At 39.8% G+C, this 14199-nt stretch overlaps 1 protein-coding gene across 1 annotated transcript; it reads right to left on the bottom strand.

The window, feature by feature from the left end:
• Positions 1 to 1382: 1382 nt before the first annotated feature.
• On the bottom strand, positions 1383 to 12010 carry ubxn7 (UBX domain protein 7). The gene is made up of 11 exons (XM_074651269.1): positions 11875 to 12010; positions 8023 to 8176; positions 7716 to 7780; positions 7559 to 7624; positions 7272 to 7384; positions 6569 to 6715; positions 4987 to 5077; positions 4444 to 4574; positions 3475 to 3973; positions 3294 to 3373; positions 1383 to 2471 (listed from the first exon to the last, which is right to left on the bottom strand). Exons 1-11 carry the CDS (start codon positions 11942 to 11944, stop codon positions 2310 to 2312), a joined length of 1578 nt encoding a protein of 525 aa, XP_074507370.1. The 5' UTR covers positions 11945 to 12010; the 3' UTR covers positions 1383 to 2309.
• Between the last annotated feature and the right edge of the window lie 2189 nt (positions 12011 to 14199).

Here is a 14199-nt window from a genome sequence, read left to right as displayed (position 1 = left end):
TAAGATGCTAACCAATAAAATATTTATTATTTTCAAAGGCTTGACACTAAATGTGATCGCACAGTATGAATCACAGTGAAAAGAGATAAATACTGCAGCACCGGTCACATCTTCCTGTTTCTCATTGTAGATTTTCAATATTTATCCAGTAATTTAGTTATTGCTATTAAGAGTTATTTTTTATCATATTCAATTCGCAACAGTTGAACAAATCCCTTAAATGGCCTGTGAACTTTGTTATTAACGTTGTACCACAAAGCTTGTTCTGATATTAGTAAACTGACATGGCAGCACACATCACCTCCATTCTTCCAGGACTGGAGTGCTATGTATTTATTCATTATTGTTTTTGTAATATAGAAAAGTTGAATAGAAAAGGAGCTTCTCTCCAGGACCAACTGCAATAACTTAAACATATATTTTTGTTTTGTTACGCAAAAAAACACCCTTAGGGCTGAACAAACATTAATTTCCTACTTCATAAAACATTTGTAAAGCTAATTTAAATATTTTAAAACCCTCATTAATTACACTGGCTGGTGGTCTTTTTCTCCCTCACCTTATTTATTGAAGCATTGTTGTGATTTAAGGCACATTACTGCCACCAGCTGTCCACATGTTAGCTTATTAAAAACCCTCATGGTATTTTATTAAAAGGCTCATGAGCTCCAGACCTCATCACTCCAGATCCTGTCACAAAGGAGGAACCCTGTGGGGGTTCTCTCAACTTTATAAAGCTGGTACCATCTGTTTCATTTACTAAACATTGTCAGTCTTTGAAACCCTGGCTTGTATTAACAATAAAACATCATATGAAGTTGCAAAATGTGCCTTACTTTGATCGGATAAAGTCAGCAGGGACACAGGGTTAGCTCGTTGCATACTGACACAAATCTTCACAACAGAGTAATACTCAGTAGCTTTCTAAGTTGTTGCAGTTGATTCAAGAGTTTCTGCTTTTCTCTTTTCATAAAAAAAATTCTATATTCATTTTAAAGTTGCAATTGATCAAATTGAATAACATTCAGCCACTAGATTTATCGTTGTTTTACTATTGGCTCACAAGCCTTGTTAGAAGTGGGAACCAAACGTCAGATATCTTCCACAGAGATAAACAAAACATTCATTTTGAACCCGTCAAAATTTTTAAAAAGATTAATTCACAATCATAATAATTATTTTTAGGAAAAGCCAATTTTATTCGGCACCTTTCTAAAAGCCCTGTGGATGTATTTTTATTTTTTTTTTAAATTCGTCTAGATAAAAAAGTTATTAATATAACCTTTAATATTGGTTTGCGTTGTAACCTATGACATTTGTCTCATCACATCATGCCTGTGAAGTTCATTTAAAATGTGACAAAAGACCAAGCAGAATCTCCCTTGGTTTTGGTGGTTATATTTCAACATCAGCATATTTTCTTGGCAGCATATAAAAAAGAAAGGAAACAATGACTACGGCTAAATATCAGTCTCTCTAAGCCATCTCTGTACAGTGTAGGTCCGACTGATGAGATGTACCACCCTTCATTCATTCATTCCCTTCTGTATCAAAAGTTGAAATCCAAAAACAATCTACTAGTCTCTAATTAACCAATAGAAACTGGAGTAAAAATGTGCAGATCAACCCAAATCCTCTCCGATCTACACAAGTGCGTCAACAGATGTCCGACACATTTTTCTTGACTTGTAATTTCTGGACCTTTTCTCTTAGTGCCCCTGCCTTCCAAATAATTACAATTGTTCAAACAATGACCGTGTGAGAGACCAAATTCAGGTCAAAATAAACAAGAATGAGCCTCCCTTTACCTGTCCCCAGGTACAGACAATGACAAGAAGACCAAGAAAATAAACTCTGACATTTAACATCCTTATTGGGAGGTAAAAGTCTTTTTGTACAAGTCCCTGGTGCCGCATCATCAATCAGTGATCCATTATTTGTTTTTATTTGAATAGGAGTTATCGTATATATATTCTATCCTGACGTGCCTCAGTGTTCAGAACAAAATGAAGCCTGCATCAGAAAAGAATATAACACGTTAAAAAATTGAAGTGCCGGCATCCGACAACCTTACTGGCCAATTGTAGAGTACTACAATGGGGTTAGGCTGTCAGTGGAGACGTCAGTATTCAGACTAGTGGAGTGGGGGGGAGTAGTCCATCCACTAAGAGTTGTCTTGGCAAAACGGGGCCTAATTCCAGGAGAACTGAAGGTTATGGGATCAAGGCCAGTGACATCGTCCCAGATCATTGGTGAAAGGGTCTATCAGAGAGATACAGACAAGCAAAAAGTGAGTGTGTCTGACAAGGCTAGTTCCTCTCTTGAACAAATACAGTCTCCTGTGGACAAAGCCCCGCCTCCTGCAGCGTGATGTCATAGTCCAAGTGGGCCAGCTTCCTTCTGGGAAAGTTGGTGACGAGTTCGAAGCGTTCATTGGGGTAACCTTTGGACTGGACATGTCTTACCAGGGCCTTGACGAGAAAGAGGAATATACCAAAAGGTGAGACATTTTACGGAACAATCAGTATTCATGTGATAATATTCACAGTTCACTGGGCATGAAGAGGAAATGCTTACATTTATTTTACATTAAAGGGACAGTGTGTAGGATTCGGCGACATCTAGTGGTGTGGTTGCAGATTGCAACCAACTGAGTACCCCTCCGCTCACCGAAATGTTACACACTGTTCCTTTAAAGCAAATGTTGGACATTTTGGGATATATACGCGTTTTCGCTTTGTTGCCAAGAGTTAGATGACGAGATGGATGCCACTCTCACGTCTGAACATTACATACGAAGCTGGAGCCAGCAGCTGGTTAGCTTAGCTTAGCATAACAAATGAAAGAATAAACACCGCTGAAGCTCACTAATTAACACATTATATGTTGTTTGTTTCATCTGTATAAAAGCTTTGTGGAGAGTTCTGGGCCGGATTTATTTCTTGGCCAGAAGCAGTAACTTCCCGGAGTCTGGCAAATGCTGCAGGCCAAAAATAGTTTGACACATAGCCCCTCTTAAAATGGTGATTTGTCATTTTAGATGGATTAAAAAAAATGGTTAATTAGTGAGCTTTAGAGGTGTTGGTAGGCAGATTTTACCTTTGGACAGAACCAGGTTAACTGTTTGCTTCCAGATTTTATGCTAAGCTAATCGCCTCTTGGCTCCAGCTCCATACTTATTCTACAGACATGAGAGTGGCACCGATCTTCTCATCGGACTCTGCAACAAAGCAAAGAAGCGTTTTTTCCGAAAATGTTTCTCCCAAAATTGAGTTATTGTGGTGCGTTCTCACCAAAAGTTTTGCTTTAGAAGACAAGGAAATTTGCTCTCTCTGTCCGTCAGGGTAACGGAGCATCAACCTGGCTTTGGGACCTATGTGAAAAGAAAAACATGGTGGTAAGTATCTTTCAAACTCGCACATATCATGACCGTCATCATAACTGTTTGAGATTTAGAGTGACACGTTGGCGTACCGTTGTCGTCAGGACAGTCAACGTCACAGGATTCGGTAGTTTTGGAAGGTCCAGCGCTTTCGGCCGCTGGGGGACAGTGGTTACCTCCAGAATCTGCTTCAGGCTGAGGATGACGAGGACCAGCAGCTGAGGGCTCCAGGTGGTTCTTTTTGCTCTCCTCCTTCTTGTGACTGTGGTTGTTTTCTTTGTATGGAGACTTTCTGTGGGAAGAAGTGGAACTATCGGGATGTAGACGCTGCTGGGCCGCAGTGGCGGGAGGGAGCGGAGGGTGTTTGCTGATAAAACTTTTCTCTTCGTGGGGTGCCGGCGTTTCGCTGTCTGAGCCATCGACAGAGATGGGACCCTCGCTGTCAGAGAAAGGCTCCGCGTCTGATTCGTCGTCTGATCGGGGGGAATCGGGAGGTTCGGGGGCATTTGAGGACTCGTAGTGGGTCTCCTGTAGGGAGGCTCGGATCGCTGCCTCCAGCTGACTGTCTTCACTGGCATCAATCAGACTCTCCTAGAACAGAAAACAGAGCGTGCAGCTGTAGAAAACAAGTCAAAGAGCCGAGTAAAATAACACAAAAAATGTGTTATGACTTAACACACTAGCCATGGCTGTGTATTGGTCAATACTGATGATAATAGGACAATCTTTGGGGGGTGACTAACGGTGCTTTCAGAGGATAAGACACATGCAAATCCGTAATAAAAGATTGATGACCAAGCAGATAGAAACGTTCACTTTTCATGCTGGTAGTACAGTGTAATAAGTTCCCAAAAATATTATCTTTATATCTAATGCAACCTTTAGGATGAGGAAGAGACAACAATGAAGTTCTATCACGTTATATAATCCCAGATAATAGAGAAAGAGCTCTACAATTGATAAATAATTCTGAGTTGTGACATTCCAACAGAAAGAGAGCTCTTATTAGAGCGGAAAATAAGATTGAGAATTAGAGGCGACACATGAGATGAGGGACCCACAGAGCGAGCTCGTTTGGCAGGGGGTGCGTGACAGGACGGCCCGTCGAGTTGCCCGTGCTCCGCCAGGAAGCCAGTCGTCTGCTCCAGGAACGATGCCACGTCCAGCTGATTCCACTCCACCATTTTCTGACCTGAAGAGAGCATGTTTTGAACAGCACAGGTCAATGACAAAAATCTAATTTATAGAACATTTAAGCAGCAAAAAAGCAGATATGTTCAGCTGCATCGATTTAGAACTGCTTTGCAGATGTAAACAGCGATAATTGTACTGTTTATATGGTTACACAGATGACAATGCAGTTCATTTATCTTCATTATTTATTTAGTGAAAGACCTATTGTTGGCCTGTATTGATCCCATCACTTAATCATACGGGGATCTCTTTCTCAGTCACGCATCATTATTCAAGGATGCTGCTTTTAAATTACTTCTTCTAATGCTGTTGTGTGGTCTTCTGAATGGTTTAAGCATGCAGGAGAGATATGCTGTGAAGATCAAGAATCAGAGCTGTGGATAATGCTGTAACTTTCCATAAGCACTCACCTGTGCGGGGATCGAGGATGGAAATATATGGGAACTTGTTCAGCTTATAGAATTGGATGTATCTTTGTCCCTCTTCACTATCATGATATACCTGCAATGAAAGAAAATGCACAACAGACATGAATCTCACACCAGATATACTTGAATTGAGGGACATGTATGTGAATATTAGGATAACGAAACTTCAGGACAAAGTGGGATTTCATGTGCTTTTGCACCGTTAACGCACTACTTTACGCGCCATTTCTGCTGCTGTACTGTCGATGATCTCCGTTTTTGCATCACTGACTAAATGAATTTGTCATATGTAGATCTGCAACGATTAATCGGTTATTTATCAACTATTAAATTAATCGCCAACTATTTTGATAATCGATTAATTGTTTTGACTCATTTTTTAAGAAAAAAAAAGTAAAAGTTCTCTGATTCCAGCTTCTTAAATGTGAATATTTTCTGGTTTCTTTACTCCTGTATGACAGGTAACTGAATATCTTTGAGTTGTGGACAAAACAAGACATTTGAGGACGTCATCTTGGGCTTTGGGAAACACTGATCACCATTTTTCATCATTTTCTGTCATTTTCTAGACCAAACAACGAATCGATTAATCAAGAAAATAATCATTAGTTGCAGCCCTACATGTACTGTATATGAATATAAGGATAATGAGACTTGGACTTCAGGACAAGGTGGGATTTCATGTGCTGTTTGCAATGCTTTTTCTACAGTAGAAGAAGAAGTGGGTACTACAGCATCATTGTGTACTCGACCTTTCCATCAAATGAGTTTAGCAGCTGGAGCCTTGCAAAGGCTTCAATAAAAAGTTTGCAGGAGCATGAAAGCATCACAGGCTGGAAAACGGTGGACTACGCCCTCCAGGTTGAGAGTGAGTTACTGCCCGAAGCGAGGGAGTCCAAGTAACTCGGGGTCTTGTTCTCGAGTGAGGGTAAAATGGAGCGGGAGATGGACAGGCGGTTTGTTGCGGTATCTGTAGTTATGTGGGCATTGTACCGTTGTGGTGAAGACAGGATGCATCTACGTTCCAACCCACACCTATGGTCATGAGCTTTGGGTAGTGCCCAAAAGAATGAGATTGCGGATACAAGCGGCTGAAATGAGTTTCCTTCGTAGGATGGCTGGGCTCAGTCTTAGAGATAGGGTGAGGAGCTCAGACATCCGGAGGGAGCTCGGACTAGAGCCGCTGCTCCTTCGCGTTGTAAGGGGACAGCTGAGGTGGTTCGGGCATCTGATCACGATGCTTCCTGGACAACTCCCTTTGGAGGTTTTCCGGGCATGGCCAACTGGTAAGAGGCCCCGCGGTAGACCCGAACAGGCTGGAGAGATTTTAGATCTCGTCTAGCCTGGGAACACCTCGGGGTGCCCCTGGAAGAGCTGGAAAACATTGCTGGGGAGAGCGATGTCTGGCATTCCCTTCTAAGCCTGCTGCCGCTGCGACCCGGCCCCAGATAAGCGGATGAAAATGGATGGATGGATGGATGGATGAATGGATGGATGGATGGATGGATGGATGAAAGCATCACAGACCACATGTGATGACCCTCGGGTATTTGAAACTACATACCTGCCAGAATATGAAATGTTCTCTGATGATGGTCTTCACTGCGTCATTACTCCAAACATCCCTATTCAGGCACTGGCAGGCAAAGTCTTGAACATTTTGAATGTTGATCATTAGCCACTTGTTCTCCAGTTGTCCGCAGTCTTTTGCCTGTAAGTACAAAAAACAGAGGAAATCAAGATGGATTTAGTCAATTAATGAGCGATATGATTGCAGTCTGGATGAAGAGCAAAAGGGCATATTTGGTAAAGCTACAGCTTGATGGAAGACAAATGATAAAATTCATGAAGTCTGCACACATTTATAGTTCTTTCCATCTCTTACATGTTCTTCTGTCCAGCAGCTAGTATCTATCGTCTGGATGTGCGTGCTTTTGTAAACATTTTTTGCAAAATTCATGAAGTAAACATGTGTCTCTTTATGGAGAACAATCATAACCATCTACATCATGTGATCACGTGTCATGGTGGGTATGCAGGTTTTCATTTTAAACAGCTGTTTTCACAAATACTGTGAGTGCACGTTCAACCAGAGAGGGAAAATGGATGCATCAAAAATGAAAACCTCCATACTCCTACCCTTCCATACATGCCAGGCCTGGTTTCCCACCTGTGATCTACACAGTCACCATCTGAAATTTCACTGAAAGTTCACACAAACTGAATAAAGACGTGCGGTTCAAAGTGTCCGGTGATTGACTCCTCACCGTCTCAAAGCTGCCTTTGTGCATGAGCTCAATGGGAGGACGGAAAAGGTCTGCCAGGGTGCTCAGTTTCTTATCCACAGTTCCACCGTTACGCAGCTCCTGTTCCTGGCGAACTAGGAAAAGAAAAACATTCAGAGTCTTTACAGGAGGTTAAGACACAGGGAAAAAGGTCAGGACACAGAGAAAAGTGACAGATTGTCTTATTGCTTGTAACTCCGCAGCATTAAACTATATCACATTCACTACCGGACACATTTTTTAAGCTTGGAAAGCTTGAATTTACTCACTTGTTTCTGTTTGGAAGTCTCGGAAACCATCAAATATAGATCGAGCAGGTCTTCTTCGCTTTGGTACTGCATGTGTGACAGACACATCAAATGTCAGATGACTGAAATCAACAATGTAGTTTAACATCTATCAGGTCAAATAAGAAAAGTATAATACCTCCAAACAACGGTTCAGGTTCCACCAATATGTCCTGCTTCTGGGGAATGGGTGCTCGTACTTCACTGAGACATAAGGAAATATATACAGTATTAATCTAAGAAGCAAAGCGAACTAGAGCGAAACATCTGGTATCAATCAAGTTAGAAAGATACACTCTTATTTTGTTATGTCACCCAGCAGCAAAAACAAATCACAGCAGTGCTCTCTGAACCCCAAATTCTCCTCCCAGCTCACAACAACAACTTTAAACTGGGAAAGAAATGATGTTGTATGTATAAGTTTGTGAAGAAAAATATGAGCTTACTCTGAAGGGGGAGCTCTGCTGCTTGAAGCTGCTGAACTGGAGCTAGTGCTGGGCTCCTCTGCAATCCCGCCTCCGTCCAGAAACATGGTCACTGCCATCTCCAGGTTGTTGTTGCATGCTTCCAGCATATGTTGTCCTACACTCTCTGTGGCTCCTAAAAGAGTGTTAGACATAGGCGATGTTGATGTTGAAAAACATTATGGATAAAACTTTAATGCACAAAAATCCCATTATCCATGTTAGTCGTGGAACAATTCATCTATGATGGAAAACTGTAGATCATCAGTAAAATATTTGTTTTATATTGAAATAACCTATTTAATGGACTATATTGATTTTTGTACGTTGTACCTTGTTTACTACACATCATGTACACATTACGATTAACTTTACTTTTTCAAAGCATCCCATCATTTTTGCCTGTTTGATTACTTGCCCAAGGCTTCAATTCATTGTACTATGTTGTGATTAGAGCCTGACCGATACATTGACATCGATATCAATATTTCAGTTCATCGGAGTTTAAAAAAAATCTGATAATATATTGGTTGATTTGTGATTTTTATATATAAACAAAGATATTTTATTTATTATTATTTTATTTGTTATTATTATTAAAGAATCATTCCAAGTTATTTTTTTTTAAAACAACTTTAAAAAGTCAGTGCTCTCAGGGGGAAAACTGTAATGGGGACAATGTTTCTAAATTACCACAAATACAGTATCTTCGTCAATTCTCTGCTGCAATTTCTTGATACTTAAATGCACACATCTACAGCGATGATACATCTGTAAACGTTAGAAATGTAATGTGTATATGGTAACATTTAAAATGTGCCAAACATTAAAACTGATGGCATGCCACATGTAAAACATCAGTAACACAGCTCTTCTGTCGTATATTGAATTAATCTATTTCAAGTGTCCTACTAATGTATGCTTTATGTTTTAACCTGTTTACTACGTGTCACTTATACATAGAGAACTTGCCTCTCAGAGGGACACAAGTTTTTATTCATTTGACTCGTTTGTGACAATGCATGCATACTTGCACACTGTTGAAAACAGGCTTGTCAATGTGAACATCATATTTAGATAAATAGATAGATAGATAGATAGATAGTAACTTTATTGATCCCGAGGGAAATTCAAGTTTCCAGCATCACAGTTCCATATTGCAAAACGTGTTAGTAAGGAGGCAGTAAAAATGTTAGTAGTGCAAAGTACAAAGTACAAAAAAATGTACCAGATATAAAAATACAAGGAGATGAAGAAAACTGTTAAAACTGAATATAGTGCAGGGTAACAGCTGTGATACACGACTATTAAAAAAGTGAATATAGTGCAGAAGAGACTGTTAAAAATGAGTATAGTGCAGGGTAACTCCAGTAGCTTAGTCTATGAAAGTGCACTGTGTGCATTATTATCTTTCCTACAGAAAATTTAGTTAGTGTAAAAATGCAAAATGAAGCTTTGCAACTATGGGATCCCATGAAATGCAACAACAGTGTAACTTCCTAAAAGGCAGAGATGCTGGTCACTGTGATGGATCACCAACAAGTCTTTGCAAGTTGCACTGCAACACTGTACTGTTATATGAATGAAAGCCAAACAACTGCCTGAAAGTTTACGTAGGAAAAAATGCATCCGGTTCTAAATGCTTAAGGAAATAGTAGACACAGTAATGTAGCTAAAGTAACGTTATAAATACAGTATCTTCGTCAATTCTCTGCTGCGATTTCTTGATACTTAACTGCACACATCTACAGCGATGATACATCTGTAAATATTAGAATTGTAATGTATATATAGTAACATTTAAAATGTGTTAAACATTAAAACTGATGGCATGTCGCATGTAAAACATCAGTAACACAGCTCTTCTGTCGTATATTGAATTAATCTATTTAAAGTTTCATACTAATGTATGCTTTATGTTTTAACCTGTTTACTACATGTCACTTATACATAGAGAACTTGCCTTTCAGAGGGTTTTTATTCATTTGACTCTTTTGTGACAATGCATGCACACTTGCATACTGTTGAAAACAGGCTTGTAACAATGTGAACATCATATTTAGCATCAAAATGTAGTTAGTGTAAAATGCAAAATGAAGCTTTCCAACTATGGGGTCCTATGAAATGCACCAACAGTTTAACTTCAGGTTAAAACATAAATCATACATTAGTATGACACTTTAAATGGATTAATTCAATATAATATACGACAGAAGAGCTGTGTTACTGATGTTTTACGTGTCACTTATACATAGAGAACTTGCCTTTCAGAGGGCCACAAGTTTTTATTCAATTGACTCTTTTGTGACAATGCATGCATACTTGCACACTGTAGAAAACAGGCTGTGAACATCATATTTAACATTGTTTTCTAAAAATGTAGTTAGTGTAAAATACAAAATGAAGCTTTACAACTTTGTGATCCTATGAAATGCAGTGCAACTTCATAAAAAGGCAGAGGTGCTGTTCACTGTGATGCATTAACCAACAAGTCTTTGCAAGTTGCACTGCAACACTGTACTGTTATATGAATGAAAGCCAAACAACTGCCTGAAAGTTTACGTAGGGAAAAATGCATCCGGTTCTAAATGCTTAAGGAAATAGTAGACAGTAATCATACTAATGTATGTTTTAACCTGTTTACTACATGTCACTTATACATAAAGAACTTGCCTTTCAGAGGGCCACAAGTTTTTATTCATTTGACTCTTTTGTGACAATGCATGCAAACTTGCACACTGTTGAAAACAGGCTTGTAACAATGTGAACATCATATTTAGCGTTAGTGTAAAATGCAAAATGAAGCTTTCCATGCTATGAAATGCAACAGCAGTGTAACTTCATATTGCTGTTCACTGTGATGGATCACCAACAAGTCTTTGCAAGTTGCACTGCAACACTGTACTGATATATACTTTATATAGCCAAACAACTGCCTGAAAGTTTATAGGAAAAAAATGCATCCGGTTCTAAATGCTAAAGGAAATAGTAGACACAGTAATGTAGCTCAAGTAACGTTAAAGGCTATGATTCATAGGCTACAAATAGACTGCAGAATACGACTTAAATGTCACAAGATCATGAATCGACCCAATGCATAAAACTATGTAAATAGTGTGCATGTGAGGAAACACTAGATAAGAGGGTTAACTTTAGTCTTTAGCACCGTTTGGCTACAACAGATCTCTACTGCGCCTCTACTGCGCATGTCTGTTTCACTTTCCAAGTCCAGCAAGCAGCAGCAGCCACTGACTCTCCTTCTCTTCTCCCGTTAAATAACTTAAAACTGAAACACTGTCCATCGTGTCAAAGCACACATAAACTATTGAGCACCTCTGAATGAGCAGTCGGCAGACAGACAGAGTGAGTGAGCTCATCAGGTTAGCAGTCACAGTCATGAGAGTGAAGAGTAGCACACTCAACGTGAAGCTGGCTGCTGATGAAGAAGAAGGTGAACGTTGCACTAACCGACGTCCATTCCACATTATCAACCATGGATAAAAGAGCATCAAATCTGCTCTATTCGGGCAAGATAGTGTCTTTAATGAACACTATAAAGAACATAAGGTGTTTATAAGTGTCTGTGGGAGATATGATTAAAATCGGGTGGTTTTATGGTGTCGTTTGGGAGTGTTTCTCTGTAGTTTATCAGATAACTGGCTGGTCTTTTCCCTCCTCTCTACAGCATTGACAGCGTCGGGGCCAGTTGAGACTTAACGTCCGTTTTTCTTCTCTACGCACTCATTTCGTGGTTTGTTGGACAAGGGAGCTGTTCCTGTTGGATAACCAGTTACTATTTAATAGATAAAAGGTGAAATAAGATGTTATTTTTACCTGTTATTGCTGTGAATTGTTGTATTAACCCGTTCACCCCCGGAGCTGAGGTGTCTCCGAGCGCCGCCATCTTACCGCCACAAACAACAACATAAATGTCGCGCGTGCGCAACGACGTCCTTTTCCCCCCCCTTTGCCTGGCGCGGCCGGCGCGAACTCCCATACGTCACTAAAAAAAATGATTGTGATGCATTGTGGGTTATGGAGTTTTTATTTTTTAAATTTTTTTATTTCATTTACAAACATTAAGGCATTGTAATCTAAACTCAATACTTCTAACATACAAGGCACAACTGGATAGGAAAGATAACTTTTAAAATTTAAATTTGTAACTTTCAGAAATCGTTCTTAACAGCGACACCTGTTGCCGTTAAGTCAACGAAGGTCAGCGTTGGGCTCGCGCTTGCTCGCTCTAAATAGACATGAACGAGCATCGCTCAAAACAGTGAGGCGACACACGTCAGCTGAAACCTCAATATCACTCAATATTTCACCTGCTTGGCAGTAATGTTAGCTGACCAGACGAAGGTCTCTCCATGAATCACTGCTGATCCTAGCATTGGCTTTTCCTGCTTCAGCCTCCAGGAAGCAGCGGGGCTCCGCAGCGAGTAACGTTATCACCTCCCGACCGCAGCCGGAGAAAGCAGGGACACACCTGAGTTTTGGTCGGAGACGATAACGTTTCTCGCTGCAGAGCCCCGTCACTCCACAAGACACGAGAAACCTCTGTTGGTCTGGAGGAGCTGCAGCAGTAATTTCTGCACAAACGTCCACTGTGCATTCACTAGATATTCTCAGAGCTAAACTAACTCTTCTGCAGTGTGGAGTGAGCGCGCCTTCACGTTTAGAGGTGGAGCGAGACAGCAAGAACGCGTACGTGAAGGCAAGCAGGCAGCGGAGCAGAGACTACAGCCACACGCGAGCGAGCATGTGTCCCGACCTGGTACATTTATACGCTTAAAAAGTTACAAACAGTCCCTTTAACCTTTATTTAACCAGGTAGTACTCATTGAGATTACGAATCTCTTTTGCAAGAGAGACCAGTCCAAGACAGCATGCATTTAAACATACATTAAAGTTTCAGACGCCACAACATAAAACAAATGCAAAATAAATACATAGCATAATATCATACAAAACACATTAAAATCAAGTGTTTGAAGCCAACGTTAAAGTGAAAATATTCAGAAACACAGACAGCTCCCGATTGACTCTGCTTCTAGGTCTTTCATTTACGTTTTAAATTCATCAATAGTAATCAGATTTCCCAGTTTCAACTTAGAGTGCAGTGTATTCCAGGAAAAGGGAGCGGAATAGCTAAAGGCCATCTTACCTAGTTCTGTGCAGACCTTAGGTACAGATAATAAGTACAGGTCAGACGAGCGTATAATATAATGTATAATATAATAACAAAAATAAAAGAGGGTAGAAAATAATTCAAGGAACAAAAAAAGAAATGTATAAATGAATAAACAATAATAAGACTGCACTCCATAGTAGCTCTAGGGGTCATCATCATATACAGTATGTTCAGTTCTTCATAAACTCTGAGAAGAGACTTTGCATGTTGTCCTTTCATTAGTCTTAAAGCATTGAGACGATTGTCCACAAGGTCCCTTTTGAAAATAGAAAATAGGGGTTTCATTTTCCTCCATTTGGATGCATGGATGAAAAAATTTGCCAGCAGTATCAGATTGTTCAATATCAAGTCCCTCTTAATGTCCTTCATGTTAATACCAAACACAATATTTTCTCTTGTGAGAGGAGCAAGTAGTTGGATTTTGGTTTACAGCCAGTCCTGCAAATCTTCCCAGAATGCCGCAGAATATGTACAGTGGAAAAACAGATGATCAGTAGTTTCAATCTCAGTCTCACAAAAGTTGCAGTTATTGTGATCAACATTAAATCTCAGTCGTTGGCGTTGGTTGGCATGTTTGTTAATGTCATAATTCCTTTAAAACATGTGGGTATTTCATATATTTTTTAAGCAGTTCTCGTTGGTTTCCTTCAGTTTTAAAATAAATGTAATCTCTTGGAAACATAAAGTTTCCTCAGCCATCGTTTTATTGGAGAAATTCAGATTAAACCATGCAGTAACAGACATCACGTTGTGTAGGATACTACAAATCAAGACAACTTGACTATTTTGTTTAGACTGTATCAGTCATGACAAATATTATACCTCGCAAATGAAAACTACATAGTCTTTCTCTTTACGTAGTGTAATTTTATTATTTGCATAATACATTCAGTTTGAAAACAGCATCAACCAAGTCCAGAACCTGAGGACTCGGTTCTAACGACAATCAGCTACTGGCAATTTGA

Source organism: Sebastes fasciatus, chromosome 11 (genome assembly GCF_043250625.1).
Source record: "Sebastes fasciatus isolate fSebFas1 chromosome 11, fSebFas1.pri, whole genome shotgun sequence".
In the NCBI taxonomy this organism is placed as follows: Eukaryota; Metazoa; Chordata; class Actinopteri; order Perciformes; family Sebastidae; genus Sebastes; species Sebastes fasciatus.
The sequence above is the reverse complement of the archived record's forward strand: the minus strand, read 5'-3'. Positions and strand labels throughout refer to the sequence as shown.